This window comes from Electrona antarctica (assembly GCF_951216825.1).
Source record: "Electrona antarctica genome assembly, chromosome: 7".
NCBI lineage: Eukaryota > Metazoa > Chordata > Actinopteri > Myctophiformes > Myctophidae > Electrona > Electrona antarctica.
The window spans coordinates 41,878,994-41,901,630 of NC_136812.1; the positions used below are offsets into that span (position 1 = coordinate 41,878,994).

Sequence of the window (22,637 nt, forward strand, 5' to 3'; positions counted from 1 at the left end):
GGAATAATCTACTTGTGTGCGTGGCTGCGTGCGTGCGTGCGTGCGTGCGTGCGTGCGTGCGTGCGTGCGTGCGTGCGTGAGAAAAAAGGACAGGAAATGGGTGACAAAGGGTAGAGTTCTTAGAAACCAGCATGTACACACACACACACACACACACACACACACGCATGCATATTTGCGCTGAGCCATGTTAAGACAACACACCCTTAATTAAGCCCATATTAAATCTTCTTTTCCAAGGGATATGTTTCTCAGAGATGTTACAGACTGAGACAATGACCGTGGATTTACATAGACCGAACTGTGTCACACTGCAGGCTGCTCTGGTCCAATCACAGTTGATTACGGTTGAACATAATGGTGAATGGGGTATAATTATATGCATACTGAATATAAATTAGGTGATATATGTATTGTATAATGTCCCGTGGGACTCCATATAAACTATATAACTCACATAATCTAAAAAAGACAGCAGTATATAAATATATGCAATATATAAAATAAGCGCTATGCCATCTGGGGATCTAACATGGTTCTAAATGACCACTTGACCAAATTAATTAAAGTTAATTAAAGTTATAACTTTTTTTTCAAATTGCAATTCAATGCTTACAGCGAGTATCATGTATCATGCTGTGTATGTGTGGGTTATTATTTCTGTATAATTGATATTCATTCAACCAGGTAGGGAAACTTAACGAGATTCAGATGAACTGGAACCTATTAAAACCGGGAAAGTATTTTAGATTTTAGCGTTGGCTATTCAAAAATAGCAGATTTACAAACTCGCAGCGCAGCACTTTGTGCCACACTGCAAGCTTGTTCATGTACTCTATTTGAACATTTTTGCAAAAAGTATTTGAAATGTCCAATAATTTTCTCTTCCGGGGGTCCCTCCTCGTACAAAACATTTTCAGATGGCGGTGCCCGGCCAAATATATCTATAAATGTGGGCATGAAAAGGTTTGAGAACTACTGATTTAGAATGCATTTGTAGAATCGGCCTCGGGTCTTCATGGGTTAACAAGAACAAAGTGTTGTAGGACACGCTTCAGCTGACTCAGGGGTCAAACTTTCATTCGTCCGACTGTTTCTTAATCAGTGTGCCACCCTGCTCCCCTCCTCCCCTTCCTGGCAGGGCTCCTTGAGTCTGCCTGCTTTTATCCAGCTATGCCCTGCAGTGCGGTGCATTCCTTCAGTCACGTAAATCAGGGGTTCTCAATGTCTCGCGACCCGCTATTCAAAAATAGCAGATTTATAAGCTCATAGCTTAAATATGCTGTACTTCGTGCCATGCTGTATAGTTTTTTCCATTTTCTCCCTCACCCCATCCCTCCCCCCACAGTTATCGTCATTATTAAAACAATATAAAAAAACAACAATAATTGAGTACAGACAATAACAACAAGAAAGAAAAAAACAAAGGAGAAAAAAAAAGCTAACCTTTTTAACTTAAATCTTTGCTTCTGGAGGGGGGGTCCCTGGAACAAAAGTATTTTGAGATGGGATCTGCGCCGGCGGCCAAATTCATGTATAATTCTTGTTTCTTTTTTTTTTTAAAGATATTTTTTAGGGCTTTTTGCCTTTTATTGATAGATTTTACAGTAGAAAGAAAGAGGGAGCGAGATGGCGGGAAGACACGCAGCAAAGGTTGTCAGGTTCAAAGTCTGATGGGTGATGACTGGATAGTTCCTCTGTTATGTCAACGAAGTACATACTTATGTACACCGCCTCACATCTACCCACATCTCATGAAATTCTGTCATGGATTTGTCTTTTTAGGTAGGTAACCTCAGAATTATCAGGGAGTCCAGTGATGCTTGAAAGAGCTTAACTACTAACAGCGCTTCTGCAGCATATTCCACTAAAAACAGTGGTTTGGTTTTACTGTGTTAGTCCATCACGACCGATGGATTTCCTAGTATTTATCTGGGAGAGGGTACACCACGCCTCCTCCAATGTTAAGCACTTTAGTTTCTCGTATCGCCCTCTCTCCAGTAACCGTTGGGCTTGAAATAGGATCTTCTGTGAGTCTCATACAATGCAAAAAAAAGCTACGTCACATGTGTGCAGTATATAGGTTTACAGTGCTCATGTGTTAGTTGCTTCTTTTGGGCTTGTTTTCGTAGGTAAGGTTGCTTATTTCCCTTGCAAAATCTGATAAACACTATTTCAGGTCAACAGCATTGTCTTTATTCTACGCCACGCCTCCCCTGCGTCGTCATCCTGGAGTAGCTGCTTCACTTAAGCTTTTGTTGGTGTATTTCTCTCTGAATTTGTTTTCCTGTGTGTCATTCATTTGAAATGCCCAATTCCTTTCCATTTAGAAGCTATTTTATATCGTCGGTAACTGTAACCAGGGTTTAGTATTTTGTTTGTTTGATTTGTTAACACAATCGGTGCCGGGATGCCTTCAAGATAGGAGCTCTGGGGTGCCTTAAAGACATGGCCGCTTTTACTCTGAAGTTTTTTGCCATAGAACAGATACTGTAGTGTAGATAGTTTTTGATCCTGTAGTATATTACATAATTTCTGTTAGTGGCAGCGCTAATGCTAATGAGCTCACCCACCCAGTATTATCTTTGGTGCATTTGTGGGTACAGCTTTCAGTATCTGTTAATAGTCTCATGATCTTATACTTTAAATTAGCATAATTAGAATCTTGTAGGATAGCCAGGGTCGCAAAACTCTGTCAAAATTCCTGTTGCAAATATATAACCTCAGTGAAACCCAAAGGACTTGGTCACAGTTATTGAAGACTGTGATAGGTGTATACTGTACATGGCATGTGTCACCATATAGCTTTTGCAACATTTGCTGTTAATTTACAAACCATAAATTGTCTTCTCCATATCCCGGTGGTCTCTGTCCTTTCCTAGCCTATCGATGTCCCAAACCCTCAGCATGCTGTACAAGAGTGTTGTTATTGATGGAGGTGTTCTTGGAAAAACAAAACATGAAAGGCATCTGTGTATATGTATATATATTGCACAGAAACACAAAGTTCATTAATGTGGATCCTCATGCAGATATAACATTGTTTGGTAGAGTTAGTAGGTGTTGTTGTTCTTCTTGCTTAAGCGTGGCACCCTGCTTCCTTGTATGCACCCTGGGTCACTCCGCTGTCTGTAGGCATTCCATAGACTAGAGAAGTTACTGTAGGTGTCAGTCTACTCTCCAGGGCTGATTTAGTCCAGTAATAATGTAATTTGACCTCTAACTAATTGCAAAAAAACCAAACTCAACTGATTTTGCATCTTCAATATATCCTGAATAACAGAAAGAAAGTTGCCTGGAATTGTCTGAGGGGAAAGTGTTGAAAATGGCCTGTACAGTCTGGCCACCATTGACATCCTATTATAAGGCAATATTTTCTAAATTTCCTTATGCTTTAAGTAGCATGTGACATATCAAACTAGGTTGTTGTCATGATGTTGAAGCCATTCCAAGCATTAGTTTTGCATAAAAACACTCATTGGGCTAAATTTGGCCATAGCAACTTGACAAAATGTAATGAGGTCAGCACATTTGGGCAAGTTGCTATGCCCAAATTTAGCCCAATGAGTGTTTTTATGCAAAACTAATGCTTGGAATGGCTTCAACATCATGACAACAACCTAGTTTGATATGTCACATGCTACTTAAAGCATAAGGAAATTTAGAAAATATTGCCTTATAATAGGATGTCAATGGTGGCCATACTGTACAGGCCATTTTCAACACTTTCCCCTCAGACAATTCCATGCAACTTTCTTTCTGTTATTCAGGATATATTGAAGATACAAAATCAGCTGAGTTCGTTTTTTTTGCAATTAGTTAGAGGTTGATCCTGTATTTTACATAGATTTCCTGTACTAATTGGGTTCTCACTGAGCGAGCCCTCTCTCCTGTAGGTAATGTACTGTATGACTCACCACTTACTACTTAGTCATACATACAGTACAGTAAGGCTCAAATAACAATTTCACAATCATTGTCACCATGGCGCTGGCAAGGCAGGGAGTCAGTCAATTAATAGTCGTACCATAAAGAATCGAAAGAATCTTCCAAATACAAATAGATGGGTGTTATTTTCTCAACCTCAGCAGATCAGCACCACCTTTGAAAAACGTTTAGTGTCTCTTCACTTTTCAGTCTTCACTTTTTATCCCCACTACTAAAATTATTAGTTTAGATAGTTCCCTACCTGACAGATATGACAGCTGTAAGCCTATTGTTTGTATTAACCTACCGACCCTTACGTACTGTAGCTCTCCACTAGCACACTTTATGAACTAACAAGCAGGAGAGTAGCCTTTACTGGCAGCATAGCATTATATTATCCTACTGTACCCTAATCCTAAATGGCTAAACCCATGAGGATGAATGAACCAGTGGATGGACACACAAGGCGATGGAACGTGCACCATATGGTCCTATAGTTTCTCTTAGCTTGGCTTATAAGGATTCAAGTGAAGATGAGGGAATCTTCTGGAAGGAGGAGGTGGAGGAAGTGAAGTACACAATTCTGTTTGCGTTCCATAACGTGTCGACGTAGATAATGGTGTTGGGATTTAAAGGACAATACCTAGCTTATACTGTGATTAAAAAAAAAAAAAAAACTTCAACACCCACTTGTTGATATGAAATGCAAAACCTGCAATGAAATTGTGTTCCCATGACTTGTGATTATGATTGATATATATACAGTGTGCGGTTAAATATTCCGTGTTATCATTGTAGCTGTAACCATGCAGCCCACACATGCACATCGAGTTCTGTAGTATTTTAGGCAGCAGATGAGCGACATTATTTAGGCCACAGCGGAGTGTTGAGCCTCTGCACTGCCTCCAGTGTGAGAGGAAATTGGGAGATATGCCAAGGTTTGTTAGTGCGTTTACGTAACCTGGTATTATCCTCACCCCTGATGAGTCAGAGGGGAGAAAGTCTCCTTGTTAATTGCCAAGAATATATGTGATATAAAGGGTTTTTTCAGAGATACACTTTACATAAAGCACCCAGGTCTGTCTGTGTGATGGTAGTCCTGATTTTATGACTTGGGTTTCTGGGAAAGCTGAATGGAAAAAAAGAGGCTGCCTCTTGAAATGTAGTTCCTTCAGGGTCCATATCTTCAGAATAAAATGTATTCTGAAGAAGGCATGGCTGCCGTCTCTCTGATCTTTTTCTGTCCTGCTTCTGTGTTCAAAGAAATCATCTCTTTGAATGAGAAATGCCCTCTGTATACTGCCACAACTCCTTAGTTAGTATAACCGTAAGCGCAAATTACTTAACCCCATTTTGCTGCAGTCCAAGAGAGAGAAAGCTGCTGTTTTGCTACGGGCACAGCTGCCATTTGTGTTTGAAGTAATGCTCACGAACAGCTGAAAAATAACCTACATACTCGGACAACGTTCTTCCGGGCAGGAGAAATAAAGGAATCGAAATTGTCAGCAGCACATTTCCAGTGTTTGAATATGAAACACTGCCCGTAAGCTTTAACAAGAGCCGTTTCACTATTAACTCGCTCTCCTCCATTCTCCCCTCCTCTCTTCCTCATTCCCTCCAATTGTCTCTGTCTTTCCCCTGGCTCTTCTGTTGTGCTCTCTAGCTGGTGAAGTTGTGCATTGGGATGATTGACGCAGGCAAAGCCTACAACACGGCCAACAAACAGTTTGTCAGCGGCATCCGGGAGCTGGCCCAGTCGTCCACCAAAGATGAGGTCATCGAGGTAAACAACTAGTACAGTCTTCACCTATGACACTACATAACAGTATTGTTGTCTACAGGGGTTTCACTTGTTTTGTTTATTTACACTACAGTGTTTACAACTTAGTTAGTATCCATAGAACATTCATTCTCAGCCCCAGTCTGTCTTGATGAATAGGGTTTATTTTTTCTTCATCAAGTTATGTATAAAATGAAGTCCAAATAAAATAGAGAAAGCCCTTAGGCCACATGGCGTGTTGTCTTTCTCCCACACATTTTGCATGGAGAGGCTTGCACTTCCTGTCTCTGTCTTTTTGTATATTTCCCCTCCCAACACTCCCCTGGGTCGCACATTCAACCACAGTGCATTATTTACATAGAATACATTTCTCTCTCTCTCTCTCCTTCTCTTTCTCTTTCTCCTTCTCTTTCTCTCTTGCTCTCTCAGTCACCCCCCCCCCCCCCCCCGCCACTCACACACACACTTCATTGTTGATTCAAAATGTCCAAAGCAGTGCTGTGCTCTTGAAAGCGTTTCCTCTCAGACATACCTCAATGACAGGAGGCTAAACTTAACTCACAGTTTACTGTTTGCATCTTGTCAGGTGCTGCTTGAGTCCTACGTTTGCTTTGTGCTGGTATCATGCGTCGCTGCAGGAGGCCGTTTATGCAGGAATGCAAAGTTCTTGTCTCATTGACCTTGAATATTGTGCTGATGATGATAATTATATTATTGCAATAGTATTACGAGTAGTAATAGTAAAATGTTTAACATATTAGAAGCTAATATTAATTTGATTTAATACACAGACCAGTGTTTTAACCACTTTCACCCTGGCATCCCTACTGTATGTTGGCCATATTATACCTGAAGCATTGTCATGACTTCTAAAAAGGTGTCATGAGGCTTTTGCCTGTTGGCATGACGCTAAAATAAAATATATCATTCCATTTTTAATGTTTTCAAAAAATATGACAAACTTTCAAATAATTTCAATTATTTTGAAATATTGTCAATTCTTGTGTGAAAATAACAGATCTGCACACACACACACACACACACACACACACACACACACGCACACACACACACACGCACGCACGCCGAAGTATACATTGGTTAATGAACATTCTCTGTCCACAGTCCAGCCTGTCAAAGTTTGCAGAGAGCCTGCAGGAGATGATCAACTACCACACGGTAAGACGTCAGAACGGATGTCCTGCTATAGCTTCCTGTCAACAGTTAGAGGATAACAAAAAGCAGAGATGAGCCCACAGAACCACAGGAAGGCATTCTTCACTGTCGAGGGATGGAGTTCAGAATGAAAGACCGCTTGCTGCTGCTGACTCTTGGTGCATGGCATGCGTTTGTTTTATAACCAATGTGTCAGTGTGGGGTGTGCTCGCCGCATTGCGTTGAGGTTTGCTTGTCATTTGAAAGACCCTAAACAGAACTGTAAAATGAAGTAGTCCATCCGGTGCCTTGTGGTCTATAAAGTTACTGTTACAAGTTTCCTGTCTTGTAAAAGACAGCCCCGGTGTTATGGGGCTTCCAACCTCAGCTCAGCCTTTATCCAAACACAGCTAAACAAAACATTATCGTGTAAGAACAGTTTACGACTTGATAAGTGTCACGGACAGACGGGAAATCAGAGGATGCGTGGTACTGCTGCTGTGTAACAGCTTTGCAAGTTTCGGGAACCCATTTTGGTGTTTTAAACATTATGTTATAATTTAGCTATTGAAAAATAGCAGATCTACAAGCTCATAGCGCGCCACCGAGTGGCACGCTATGAACTTGTGTAGGTCTGCTATTTTCTTTAAATCGTTAAAATGTGCCTCAAATCTTTCAGAAAATGGTCATGATTTAGAAAACCTTTTTTTTTTTAATTTCGACGTCAGGCCTGAATGGGTTAACTTACTGTGTCACTGAATCCAAAGCCTTATTATTAGTCTCCTAGACGCTGTTCCCCACAACGCTTAGGTGATCGTCCCAGATAGGAAGGCAATAATTAACCACTGGGGTGCAAACCCTGCCCATACCAATAGCTCTTGTTCCACATCTCTCTGTTCCTGAGATTATGACTAGTTATGTCATTTTGACCTTCACTTTGATCCCAATCTTGACCTTTGAACCTTTTGACCCAAAAGCTAGGCTCAGTCTAAATATGCGGACTTTCCCGAATTTGCAGACTGCCAGACTTAAGGAGTGCCTTCTTGCAAAGTACTGAGTGGTTAGGGTGGCCCAATTCTACCTGCAACTGGGCTCATTCAGAGTTTCATGCAAAGCGTCTGAAGTCTACACCAGACAGCTACAGTAACGGGATTACCGCAAATTCATTGCAATTAGGATGTGATGATATTGTTTACAATATCATGTATTCTGTCTGTTTATAATGTAACTAATGATGACTTGAAATCATTTTAGGTCATTTAAAATGCCTAGCAATCGCAGTGACTCAAGAACCGATCAATTGCTTACCTCTTGTATGTCCTGTAAAACAAACGCCTGAATGACGGGATCAAATGATAAAAGCCCACGGCCCCTTGTGTGAGTGCTGTTATTATCAAATAAAATGCACAATAATATTAGCCAGTGCAGCATGTTGCTTCCAGTGGCGTACGTAGCTTGTCGTTGGTCGTATCCACAGCAACGAGTGTACAGTAGTCTGAAATCCTGTATCATTAGTCATGCAGCCATGTGTCCTTGCAGACTTTAGCCTATATAATGATGCAAAGCACTCAACTTAATGTAACAGTACTTACAGTAAGACTGAAGTCGGCAGGGGCAGAGTCCTCTGCTCTGGACAGTGGACCTTTGGATTCAGCCTTAATCTCTCCAGGCCAGCCTCCTGATCATTCACACACGCACACGCACACGCACACACACACACACACAGTTGGTAATTTCTTCAAGGCGGCCCACTGACCATGCACTCCCATGAAAATACGCCCATCGGTTCTCCAGTTGTTTTGTTGACAGTTACACACAGACGGGACTAATTGCAATAATACCCTGCCACACATACTGTACATGCTATATCTATGGCATAACACTTTAGAAGTTACTCAGTAATCTCATCTCCAACTCTAGTCCCCTAAGTCCCAAAGGAAACAAAACAGGGTAGGTCCAGTGACTCACCACTGAAGGCTTAAGTCAGACTCCTAGACCCTTGGAGAACCACAGGCCTGGGGCTTGCACTATGGCTCAACAGAAGAGAATTTACTGGATAACTATATCATACCGCCCTATACTTTCCCAGTCTAGGAGAACTAATAAGAAAATGTATGGCGTGTTGAGTCACATGGGGGATCCACCCTGGTGTGGCTCCTTTGGGTTTGGGGTTACTGGTCCAACAGACTGAGGCCAGGCAGTTACTAGCTTTTAACCCTTAGAAGGTGAAAGACGCCAATTGGCGTCTTCATCAGAATTCCGTAAATGATCAATGACGCCAATTGGCGTCTTCGCCGTTTTTGATTAATCTAAACATATTAATATGCTCCGAAGCGCTGTTTAAATTCCTGAGCTTATATTCCAACTACATTACCCAGAAAACCCGTGTCACGTGACACACGTGTACGTGTTGCCATTGGAAGCTGGTCCCACCCCCTGTAAACAGTGGGGGCAGAGGGAGTCTTCATAGTTTTCATTGTTTTGCCTGTTTACCCGTCTCGCCCGAGCGATTTTCTAGCAGAAAAGGTTGAAAGCAGTACTATTTATTTGAGCGAGTTTTGTGGTAGTAGTATTGATCCATACGCGTCCCAGTCGCCTTCTCCAGGCGGAGTAGCCCTGGTCCAGTGCTTACAGCGAGACTCGCTGCTCCCTCCCTCCTTTTTTCATTGTCTCCCCATCGTCGTCCGATGAGCTATACCGGGAAACCATTGAAGAAGACGATCAACCCGGAATGTTTTGAGGTAATCTTATTGTAGAAAATGCCCTTCTATAGTGATCAGAAATCATAAGATGATCGCTACAAATAGATGCTTGGATAATTACTACTACTAGTCAGATCATGACGCCAGAATGACTCACCACGATGGCCCCCAGCCATTAGCCAGCACCAAAGCTGGCTAATGGTGTCGATCGGTTGGTCGGTGCAGTACAAATGTATCGTAGCAGGCATGCACGCATGGCAGTACAAGTATTTTATATTGTAGCGTGCCTTATAGGCGATCTGATCTTTAGAGTAATGTTCGCTCCTTTTATTTACTGTCTACAAAGACGGAGAACAAACATGCATCGTTTACTGAAGCAATGCTACAAGGATCGGAGGGGGGACGGGGAGTGAAGCTAACAGTAGCGTATTATATAAGATCTGTATGACGTTTCATTGACGTCTGAGCTTGCATGATAATCGCATTCATTGAATATTGTATACTATCATGATTGTACATTGTTTAGTGTGTCTCCGTGTGATGATGATGACGACGATGATGTCAGATAGCCTACGTCCCCGTCCCCCCCCCAACTGGCTAATTGGCTATTGGCCGGGCTGACTACAGCTAAATGTTTATTTTTATATATTTAGAACTGGCATCAGATGAGGAGGAGGAGGAGGATGATGATGATGAAGACGAAGAGTCAAGACTGCGATGGAGTTCTCCGACACTGAACCGGATGCATTCATTCATTTCAGTTGTTGTTTTTTTTTAATTTAGCCTACACACACACACACCGTCAAGAACAACTGGAATGCAGTGGTTTGGGGACACTGGGGAGTTTGGGGACAACTGTTTTGTATGTAGGCCTATTTATTTTCTGTAATATTTATTATAATTGTATTATGTTAGTAGTCATAAAAAAATAAAAGACGCTTTTACAATGAGTTAGACCTGTCATGGCTATTTTGTTCACTATTCTGAGGTTTATGGTTTGACTAAGCGAGTTTCAACTGTGATTTACTCTGTAACGGTAGATGGTAAGAACCCAATTTTTTGTTATAATACAGTATACATTCAAGTCTATATTTTGATACATATCATGGGCACAAAGTCATATCAAAACAATGTCCTTGGATGTGTTTTTTATCAAAACTGTTTCTTCACAACAGGTTTTTGAGATACATGCATGAATAGACAAGGTACTGGTAAGACTATGTAAACATGGTATATATCAAAATGTGCGTTAGAATGTCTAATTTTACCCCAAAAAAGAATTGAGTTTATATGATGTTCCATTTCAGAGCTAGGGGGACTTTTAGCTGGATAGGTCAGATTGATCATGACTGACCATGCTATTTATAGATGGCAAAATATCTACAGTGGTACATGTGAGAAACTTTTTATTTCATTGTAATTGAACTAGACAACTCACCCTTTAAAATGAGATATTGCATGGCTATGTACGCCCAGCAGAAAAAAAGTTATTTAGAAAATAAAACTTCAACCGGGCATAACTTTTTTTGTTGTCCTAGAAACACTACCCAGTGTAAATGCAGGCTCTTTTAAATGGCTTCCAACACAAAAACTAAACATTTTATCAACTCAGTTAATTTTTTTCCTGGAAGCAGACAAGCCAAGCTTTCTCTGAAGGTCTTTCGTTGTCACACATTCACAACAGAGAATCTTCAATAAATCATTCAAAAACGCCATTCTGCCATAGAGAAGTCTAAAAACTATATAGAAATCCTTGAAACTCTCAAAGAGTTAATGGTCACAATGTTTGAAAACTACACTACACGGCTCATTGTGTCCAATAGAAACAATGCAACCCCACACACTCCAGAAGCTCTCGCTTCAAAGTAGGAGCCGTTTTTCTGCCAAATGGTAAAACTGCTGCTCAACATTTGCGTCTAGAACGCCATAGTGGTCATTGGTCTAAAGTCATACTCCAGTTTTAGGTGAGTCGCAAATCACCTTTTAGGTGATGACCTTAATTATCACCTAAACGGTGATAATGAGCGGTGATGTCCTTAAGACCCCGCCTCCCTCTGGTTCAGATGCGCAACTCCCATGCTTGCAAAACCAAGTTCCCACTTCTAGACCAATCAGACCCAGCCTGTGTGGCATGCACTTTCTAAGAACATTTTGAAACATAATGTTAATGCCCTTTGACTAAAGCACTGAGCCATACATTCAGCCACTGTCTGTGGCCATGAATACTAATAATAATAGAGGGTATGCGCATGCTTAAAGTGAATGGCCCATCGAGTGGCACACCGAGTGGCAAAGCAACATGCAAGGTGAGTTTAACATTGTTTAATGTCGTTTAATGCAATCAGATAGGACTTTTCTGTGTGGATGTATGGGCTGTCAAGGCCAGAAAGTAGTTTTTGCCACTCGGTAGGCGTTCCTGCATAACTTCCGGGTTTTGTGATGTCACACGCATACCCTCTATTGTTTTTAATTGGTTACTAAACTACAAAAAATAAGTATTGAGTTAATCTGAGCCGTTCTTTCTGAGTGTCTGTGTGTGTATTTGGTCTACAGTATATGGCTAATGACAGGTGGACTTAGGCAGGAAACCTTAGCCTCCAGTGTTGAGTCACAGACTCGGATCAACCTTGTGGTGGCTCCTTTGGGCTTTAGGGAACTAAACTAGTCTCACCCCCACCACGACACACACACACAGACACTAGGCCGGAGCTGAAACTGTGACTCAGCCGCAGAGACACTGTGGTCTCATCAGCTGACTGCTGTTTAATATTTTTTTTTTTTTACCAGTCAGCGATCTCAGAGCACATGACCCACTCAAGACGCACACTGCTGTTTGTTCCCAGGGACAGGGCCAGTCCACGGAGGACACAGCCCGTATTGTCCTGTCTGTCTAGTGACTATCATCTGCTCTGAAATCAGGCTGAAAACGCTGTTTAGGGATGCCGCTGTTTATAGGGGACTTCGTTTGCTGATGGGGGTGTTTTGGTTTTGGTTTGTTTTTAACCCATTTTGGGCGGGAACCCCTTTTGGTGTTTTAAACATTATGTTATAATTTAGCTATTGAAAAATAGCAGATCTACAAGCTCATAGCGCGCCACCGAGTGGCGCGCTACGAGCTTGTAGGTCTGCTATTTTTGGAGGATTTAGAAGAATTACTTTAAATTTCGACGTTAGGCCTAAATGGGTTAAGGCGCACAGATTAATGAGGGCATGACTCACTAACGAGCATAAGCACGCGTTGCAGCTGTGTGCACGTATGTTTGTTTAGTTTACGAGGTGGAATTTTCAAAGTCAGCCTTTTCCACGTAAATTTAGTTGCGTTTTACTTCTGGAAAGTTGAACACAGTGAAGTTGAGACACAAGCACACATGTGGAATGTGCTGAATGCTGAACAAAAAAAACCTTTAGCCTGGAAATGTAAGCTTTTATACCCCAGATGTTTGTGAAATGTTTTCGGTCTGAAATGTTTTCATCTCTTTTCTTTCCCCCAAAGAAAAGATATCCCAAGATGTTCAAGATGACAATAACAATAATAACAGAAATATTGTATTACTACCGTACTTTATCCTGTCATTACGGTCAACGCAACATTTGGTGCAATCATGTGAAACTAAAAGCCAGTTCCCTAGTGGAACTTGTAGAGTGAAACTCGGTATGATGAAAATGTTTATCTTTCACCACCAGCTGTTCTCCCTAACGAGGGAAGTGAAATGTTTGTGTGGTAAAATGTGTGGACTGAAGCTCTATTGTTGGATATAGAAGTAACTGTTCCTTCTATCTCCGCAGATATTGTTTGATCAGGCCCAGAGATCAATCAAGGTGCAGCTTCAAACATTTGTCAAAGAGTAAGTACTGATGAAGTCTCCATTGCCATTGGTATGCTGCTTGTATTTGTGGGGGTTTTCAGCTTTCCAGAATGTTACTTCTTTACCTTTTATCTAGACGATTTATATTGTAGCCAATAGCCATTCATATGCTGCTCTCATCCAACTGGCTTGGTGTCTGCAGTATTACAATGATCAATCCACCACTACCCCCATTTATTCAAGATAATCATTTGGAAGTGGAGGGTGGACCGTCACCTTATTATTATGGCCCTAGATTGACCATGTGCTGTATGTATGTCAGAGAGGAAATGAAACAAACGAGGGGATGTGGACAGAGGTAGAAGGGAAGGAGACAAGTAAAGGAGAACGGGGTGTGATCCCAGAGGTCAGGGGTGGAGATGGTGGTTTTGGCTGAAGCTCTTATTCACAGCGACTCACCATGAGGCCCACTGGAAACACAAAGCCCCCAGTCTTAATGTTTTCCACTCTCAATTCTGTGTCTGAAAAATCAAGCGATGCAGAACTAAGAACAAAAAGCCACGTCAGCATATTGTGTATCGTGGCTGAGGAATATTCCACAGAAGAAAGACGGACTAGAAAGTTGCCTGGAAAGAATGATGGCGAGGAAGTGTGTGAAAACTCAATTAGTACTGTCAAGACTATCTTCCCCTTCATGCAAATCGGTGTTGATTTTGTCAAATGTTCGTTGACTACCTTTTTTCACTGGCGAAAACTAAATGGAAGCTAAATGAAAACTAAGCTATGATGACTAAAACTAAGACTAAATATATTGACAATTTCGTTAACAAATAAAAAATAGACTAAAATGCTAGGAAGGGACTAGTGGAAGAGATCCAGTATACGTAAAAGACACAAGTCATTTTACACTTGGTTGCATGCTGAAAATAGCAGATCTACAAGCTCACAATGCGTCGCGATGTGATCTTATAGATTGGCTATTTTCAGCAAGTGTAAAATCGTAGTAACTACAATCTTATAATATTTAGTCTACTAAAACTAGACTAACACTAAAACATTCGAGGTGACTAAAATGTGAAAATTTGCACATTCTTTAAGGATTAGATGCCTGCCGAAAGTGCACACTCAATTAATATTGCCAACGCTGCCTGGAAGCCAGTTCCCTCACAATCAGCCTATACTCCCAGAGCCTCACAGTCGGAGCAGTGGAATAATAAGACGCTGTTTTGCGTGGGCGAACAAATTAAATACAGACGAGTAAGTGCAAGCCTCAGAGGTTTGGTTTTATTTAGTGGGTGGCTTCAATGATTCAACAGGGATGCCGGTTTAAAGGTTCAATCTGGGACGTTTATGTTATGTTATTTTAACAAATCTGTAGGATAGAGTATGTTCATACATTATAACTAGTGCATCTGCTGTATTTGGATTTTGGAAGTGGTCTCTTTAATCTTCCATCTTGGCCCTGGTAAGACACAATTGGTGGTTGACATTGGCAGTACAGTTATTTGAAGCGCTTGGCGCACCGCACCGCCTTGGACACTAGCTATGCCACCATCTTTATTGTAGTTTTGACATCGTTGCAATTACCTCTGCGATTGGAGCGATGTGAAACATAACGGCTTGCAGCATCAACTCACATTGTCATTGCATATTCATATGAATCGTGACGTGAGAGGGAGACAGACAGTTCAGGGAGACACAGGAGGGGAGCTCTGGAGAAATTTGATCCAGACTAAAGAAATGTAGGAATGGGCGCTGATCATCAGATCCAGGTTCAACAACACAGACTGCTGACACACAGCCCTCAAACCAGATCTACACTAATGGCATTAAGAAATTAGATTATTGGGACATCTGCTTCTGCCTCAAGCTGTTGCCCTAGCTCTGCAATATTTAAAAAACTCGCGTCACTGCGTACACTGCGTTGCGTATACCACATTTTATTGTGCATTTGTTTCTTTGTTTCAATAACTTGACCAAATCGCCCTTCATTCCCCGTCGTGCATAGCCAGAGATAACCTCGCGTCCGTTTACATGCAACTTTACAGCCCACAGGATTGTTGAAAACAAATAATGGAAATGTCTTCTTTGACCTTTTAGATAGGGGATTTCTGAAAACTCAACACGTGTCTCACTCGACTGTACGCCTGGTTGGTCCTGTGCTGTTTGTGTGCGACACCATCTGGTGATAACCGTGACCCTGAACTCGGCGGCAGCACATACAGTACAGAACGTTTCATTTGGAGAGGTGGCATTCCTCTCATCCAGCTTGTATATTTGTCTTAACCCATTTTGAAAAATAGCTATGTTTCTATGTCAGTCGTTCTTCGATTTTTAAAAAATAGCAGACCTACAAGCTTTGTGAGCTTCTATGAGCTTCTATGAGCTTGTAGATCTGCTATTTTTCAATAGCTAAAGCATAACATAATGCTAACACCAAAAGGGGTTCCCGCCCAAAATAGGTTAAATTAGACAACGTTTATGAAAGCTGGGAGCCACACACAGGATCTGATCCTAGACCTGTTGGATTAGTATGTACCGTTTCAGAGACGAGTATCAACTGGTTAAACCCTATATAGACCTACTGTAGTTGACTGGAGTCCCCCAGGTGTGATAATGAATCCCCCCACAGCTCTAGGATAGACCCGTCTGATTGGCTCCCGGGGGAAGGCATCGTTTTACTGAGGTTAGGGTTAGGCTAACCTCGCGTCACCAGGCCCTTCCACCTCGGAGGAAAGCCTGGGCTGTGTTCCAAAATTGCCGTGTGAACCGGACTGGAGCAGATGGTAAAATACGTCATGTTGTAGTCAATGATTTGTAGTCATCTGGCAGGAGTAAGAAGTAACCAAAATAAAAATCACACCCGTGTGAACTGAGTGGTGCAACTCCCCCCCCCCCCCCCCCCCCACCCTCTCTCTCTCTCTCTCTCTCTCTCTCTCTCTCATTAGCAGGCAACAGTACAACACTATCTCTCTCTCTCTGTTTCTGGCACAACAGCGCCACTTTTGCCCCTACTGGTACTCTAAACATAGTCACATAGTCACATAGGTTGGGACGGACATTGCTGTTCCTTGGAGTGGTTGCACCACTCAAAAATAAGTCCCCACAATCGTCATTTTAGGGCCTACTAATTTCCCCGTCGGACAAGGTATATAGACGCTAAATAGTCTCTGGAATGTACACTCACATTTATAATTTAAAAATCAGCTAAACTACGCTGCATCAATGATTTTATTGGGTAGGCCCTACAATTATGATCGCGGTATTTTGCGTACTTCTGATTCCGCTTTGTGGTTTCCTGCCAGATGACTACAAATCATTGACTACAACATGACGAAAGTTACCATCCGCTCCAAACCGGATCATAAACCCGAAATGGAATGCTGCTCAGGCTAGGGTTAGGCATAGTTGCAAAAACGAGAACTGCCAATCACAGCGACTACTGGCCAATCACAGCGGGGTTTGCCTAGAGGTGGGGTGGGATCCATAATAACGCGTCCCCCAGGGGTCTGTCTATATACAGTACTAGGCCCCCTCCTTTTCTCACTATCTTAAACCACTTCACACACTCTTCGCTGGAAATAGCCGATCTACAAGCTCACACTGGGACACATTGCATTTGCAACATGTTATGACTCTGAGCTTGTAGATGTGTAGATTTGTTTTTTTGGCTGAATGTTCGTCCCTGAATTGGGACGCCAGGGTTTGAGTGTTTTAAGTAATCCATTTGAAGTATCCTTGCCTGTCAATGACAGACTCATCACTGGAGGACCACAATGGAAAGAAGCCCTCTTGCTTCATTGTGCTTTAATCCTCGCTGATGCTACAGTACTTGCCCTTGTCGGAAAGTGCTGTTCTGCTCTTCTTTTCAATCAAACTAATTTCCCCGTCCCCATCCTCCTCTCGTTCCAGAGACCTGCGCAAGTTCAAAGAGGCTAAGAAGCAGTTTGACAAGGTGAGCGAGGAGAAGGAGGCAGCGCTCACCAAGAACGCCCAGGCTCCTCGCAACAAGCAGCACGAGGTGGAGGAGGCCACCAACATCCTCACTGCCACGCGCAAGTGCTTCCGTCACATCGTCCTGGACTATGTCTTACAGGTAGGACCTCGTCCTATTGGGAGCATTTTATTTGATTGTGTTTCTATTTGTTTTTTTAAGGCATTAAGTTTCTTTTTCAAGTCAAGGACATTTGGCTGCAGACTCAAAATGCATGGTTCTTCCTTGGAAGAACCAAGAAGAAGCAAAGATTTGAGTTAAAAATGTTCACTTTCACAAATTTTCATGATTTTTCAAAAATAGCAGATCTACAAGCTCATAGCGTAGTACCATGAGCTTGTATTTTTTTTTTTCAATAATATTTTTATTGATTTTTCCATTTTATGACAAAGACAAGACAGGAAAAAACAAAACAAACAAAAAACAAAACACACAGCTCAGCTCAGACACGTTGTGGAACAAAGGACACAGTTATAAACATACCCATTACCTACATCAAAAGGTAATGGGTAAAAATAAAATACAAAAATAATATACAAATATGGACACATTTAGTTTGGTGCTTGAAAGTCTAGATGGGCTAACAACTCCAGAGAAAATTAAATTAAAGATATATGCATATATTCCATACATAATAACATACATAACTTTATCCATATTTCTGCTATTTTTGACTAGCCAAATAAATCTAATATGACACATGCTTTCCCGCTTTTAACGGGTTATTCCCCTTAGTATTTCTGTATTGAAACGGTTAATCATGGGATTAGGGGTAAACACAGCTGTATAATGCGTTCACACACTGCAGAATATAGGCCCCAGTGGATCTGTATGGGGACGAGGAAAGGTGGAGTCGGCCTAAGAATGCTGATGTGGCATAGTGGGAAATGAACAACAGCTGTGTTAGCCTGATATGTCTGTCCACCACCCAGCAAGATGTCTGTCCACCACCCAGCAAGATGCTAGCAGCTCCAACTAGGGCTGTTACCGTCATCACATTTTACATTGACATTTATTGTCATACAAATAATTGCAATTAACGTTTTTTTTTTTTTTTTTTTCATTGAGCTTGTAGATATGCTATTTAAACCTATTTACACCATCTATTTTCTGAAAATGATTATGAAGATTAATAACTGACAATTAATATATGCAGTAGTTAATTAATAATGTGCAAAAGAATTGCAATGATCTCAAATAATTGTGATTAGGTGATTATGTAGCTGGGTCTGAATTCGTCCAAAATCAACAAGATCGTGCACTTTTGGTATGATGGTAGGTATGGTTATAAGGTTTTCAAAAACCATCGCAAACGAGTTGGGAGCGCCCCCCCTAGTGGCCTGTTTGCAATGAATCTAATATTAAATGAGTCAGTATATGGCTAAAAATCAAAATAATTGATAAAATAGATTTTCCAATGGATTCTATTAGTATTGGGTGTGCTAAATAACATACTAAAAAATTAGGAAAAAATTACTTCTGGAAAGGCATCATTTTCAAGATGGTGTCCACGATGGCTGCCAGGAGCTTAAAATGCCTATAAACTGGGATTTAATACATAAAAAATCATAACAATTATACTCTTGGTGACAAGTTTTTGATTTTTGGCATGATGTTAGGTATGGGTATAAGGTTTTCAAAAACCATCGCAAACAAGTCGGGCTCGCCCCCTAGTGGTCTGTTTGCAATGCATCTAATATCAAATGGGCCAGTATATGGTTAAAAACCATAATAATTGATAAAAGAGATTTTTCAATGGATTCTATTAGTATTGGGTGTGCTAAATAACATACTAAAGAATTAGGAAAAATTAACGTCTGGAAAGGCATCATTTTCAAGATTGCGTCCACAATAGCTGCAAAATGCCTATAAAGCTGGGATTTAATATGTAAAAAAATAATAATAATAATTGATAAAATATATTTTCCAATGGATTCTATTAGTATTGGGTATGCTAAATAACATATTAAAATTTTGGGTGAAAATAACTTCTGGAAAGGCATAATTTGCAAGATGGCGTCCACGGTGGCCTCAGTAAGCTTAAAATGCCTATAAACTGGGATTTAATACATAAAAAATCACAACAATTATGCACTTGGTGACAAGTTTTAGATATTTGGCATGATATTTTATCAATTATTATTTTTATTTTTTTACATATTAAATCCAAGCTTTATAGGCATTTTGCAGCTATTGTGGACGCAATCTTGAAAATGATGCCTTTCCAGAAGTTATTTTTTCCTAAATCTTTAGTATGTTATTTAGCACACCCAATACTAATAGAATCCATTGAATTTTTTCTTTTATCCATTATTATGGTTTTTAACCATATACTGGCCCATTTAATATTAGATTCATTGCAAACGGACCACTAGGGGGGCGAGCCCAACTCGTTTGCGATGGTTTTTGAAAACCTTATGCCCATCCCTAACACCATACCAAAAATCAAGAACTTGTCACCAAGTGCATAATTGTTATGATTTTTTATGTATTAAATCCCAGTTTATAGGCATTTTAAGCTCCCGGCAGCCATCGTGGACGCCATCTTGAAAATGATGCCTTTCCAGAAGTTATTTTTTCCTAATTTTTTTGTATGTTATTTAGCACACCCAATACTAATAGAATCCATTGGAAAATCTCTTTTATCAATTATTTTGATTTATAACCATATACTGACCCATTTAATATTAGATTCATTGCAAACGGACCACTAGGGGGCGCTCCCAACTCGTTTGCGATGGTTTTTGAAAACCTTATAACCATACCTACCACCATACCAAAAATCAAAAACTTGTCACCAAGTGCACGATTTTAACGAATTCAGACCCAGCTAATAATTGTGACAACGATCCCAAACCACCATTTATATTGCGTCCACACGGGATGCAATGTTGTAGCTGCTCCAAAAGATACTGCCATTCGTCTTTGCGTCTGCCCGTGTAAACGCACCATTTAAAGCAAGGGGTTAGCCTGGAAACCAAACAAATCTGCCAAAAAAAATCATTGTAGTTTGAGAGGACAGAAGAGGTCTTTATTCACAAGGTGATTTTCAAAATGGTCTCTCTTTCCTGTTTTAACGATCCACATGCCAAAAGATATCTCTAGGTCCACATTTAATGATCCAAATACCTCTAGGTCCAATTAATGTGAAGTCCATTCTTGTGGAAGCCACAGTGGAGTACAGTGGAGTACATCTTCTCTCTGATGGCTTCCCTGACCTTTTCCCAGTGAAGACCATTCATCCTCACTGACTGCAGTAGCCCTGCACAGTGCACACGCTCTAAAAGCTGCATGCTTTGTGAGGAGGGAAGTGGTTAGCTGTAGCATGGCTATAGTTTCCCTGCTCGTGGCCACTGATAGTGTTGTGTTTCAGAATGATACCCATCTCTGGAGCCATAATGTATGCTAGTGCTGCTGGCACAGGATCAAATCCTGCCAAGCCCGTATGCATAATCATGTGCACTCTGGTAGTTCTATGCATGCACTTCAAGGTGAGGTAGCAGCATTATTAAACATAGCAACAGAGCCCTTGTCTTTTCTATGGCTGTTGTAGAGATGATAAGGAATGTGCTTTGTGATAAGGATAATGCTAGATTCTGCTGTGGTATCTGATATTTTTAGAGTCGCAATATCTGTCCAGACACATAATATATAGAAGGCTTAGAGGAGCTCACTTCCATCCATCATGGTGCATTGTTTGTATCAAACATTACTAAAACCATCTGTAAGCAAATAGCACATGAATGTTCTTTATATCTAATCTAACCAATGCTGGGAGATATGACTTCAAATCAATATTTAAAAAAATGTCAAGCCTCGATTACTATTAATGAACAGTTATATATATAAAAAAAAAGAATAATAAATAGCCGATCTACAAGGTCACAACGTGTTGTGATGCAACACGTGAGATTGTATTGTAGATTGGCTATTTTAGCTATTTTTGTATGCCACCAGTACAAAACTCTACTGTACAGCAAAGTATAAGGGTTAAGTGGCTAGTCAGTCACACCAATTGATTTTGTCAATTATAATAAATCTATTCAAATTTGTTCAGGTGATTTGTTGATATACGTATAGAAAAAAAAACCTCTAGCATCCCTATTCAAGGGTGAACATTCTCTAGCAGATCAATAGATTTGATAGATTGTCTATTTCTGGCTAGGATAATAGTGTCTGTAGATGGGGAAGAAAGGAGCCTGCTAGCAGCCCGCTAGAATCGGCCGCCGGGGGATTCCAGTCAGCCATTTACAGTATATACTAGGGTTTAAGTTGTTAAGTAGTCTACCATTATTGACGAAAGCATGTCTCAGAGGGAGCGGGGGGAGCAGGGGCTTATGTTGTAATAGCGCACTGCTTCGTCAGAAATACTCCTTCCTCAAAATGAGGCGTGGTTTTGAGAAATTAAATTTCTGTCTGGTTCTGGTTGGTCTGTTCATGTAGGGAATCTATAACTGAAAAAAGTCATTTAAAGAGGCTTTAAAGTTCCACATCAGACTGGTGTTGTTGGTACATCCCCCTGACGTTTTTAGTATTTGCAACTTTTATGAAATATTTGGCACACATTTGTACCACTTTTTTTTTGCAATACTTTCACTTGTGGTGAGAAATTCGTACCAGCCACTAGTGAAGTGCTTGGGAATTCTGTTTGTGGCTGAAAAGCTTGTCTACTCTAGTCTAGTAGTCTAGTAGCCATTTGGGCATTTATAGTAACTAACTAACCACCACTTGGTCCTTGGTATGCCCACCCCTATTTTATACTCTGTCATACCATGTTGTGCAAAGTAGCTCAAATAGCTGATCTACAAGTAGTCTCGCGTGGCCAGACGCGACACTCCCACTCTTTTCATATGCTTCCAGGTCATACAGTCTGGAGCAGACAATTTAAATAAATAATTGACTGGACTCTGAAATTGAACAAAATGTTCAGTTTTCAGCCTTGTTTATATGGCGTGTATGCTTAATTACATAGCGCACAGTTGATGTTGACAGGAAAGATGGTAGAGTGGATGATATACAGCATGGCAGAGGCTGCAAGCTCACAGCATCACACATGGTGTGTGTGTTGTGTGTTGTGTTGTGTGCGCGCGCGTGTGTGTGTGTGTGTGTGTGTGTGTGTGTGTGTGTGTGTGCGTGCGTGTGCGCGAGAGCCCATGGTGCCACGTTGTGCCCCGAATGGAAATATACAGACCAGAAATAATTAGAACACAGACTGCAGGCTGGAAAATGAAAATCTCCCATTATACCAAAGAGTGGTGTAGCTTAGAAAAACA

At 41.0% G+C, this 22,637-nt stretch overlaps 1 protein-coding gene across 3 annotated transcripts in view; it reads left to right on the top strand.

Annotated features, from left to right (window-relative positions):
• LOC306927151 (arf-GAP with coiled-coil, ANK repeat and PH domain-containing protein 2-like) overlaps nt 1–22,637 on the top strand; it is a 97,021-nt gene that overhangs the window by 23,642 nt on the left and 50,742 nt on the right. For all 3 annotated transcript variants that reach the window (XM_079506827.1, XM_079506828.1, XM_079506829.1), the window contains exons 3-6: nt 5,591–5,710; nt 6,833–6,886; nt 13,351–13,409; nt 17,283–17,466. In XM_079506827.1, coding sequence (XP_079362953.1) covers nt 5,591–5,710; nt 6,833–6,886; nt 13,351–13,409; nt 17,283–17,466 — 417 coding nt within the window. The remainder of the gene's footprint in view (nt 1–5,590; nt 5,711–6,832; nt 6,887–13,350; nt 13,410–17,282; nt 17,467–22,637) is intronic.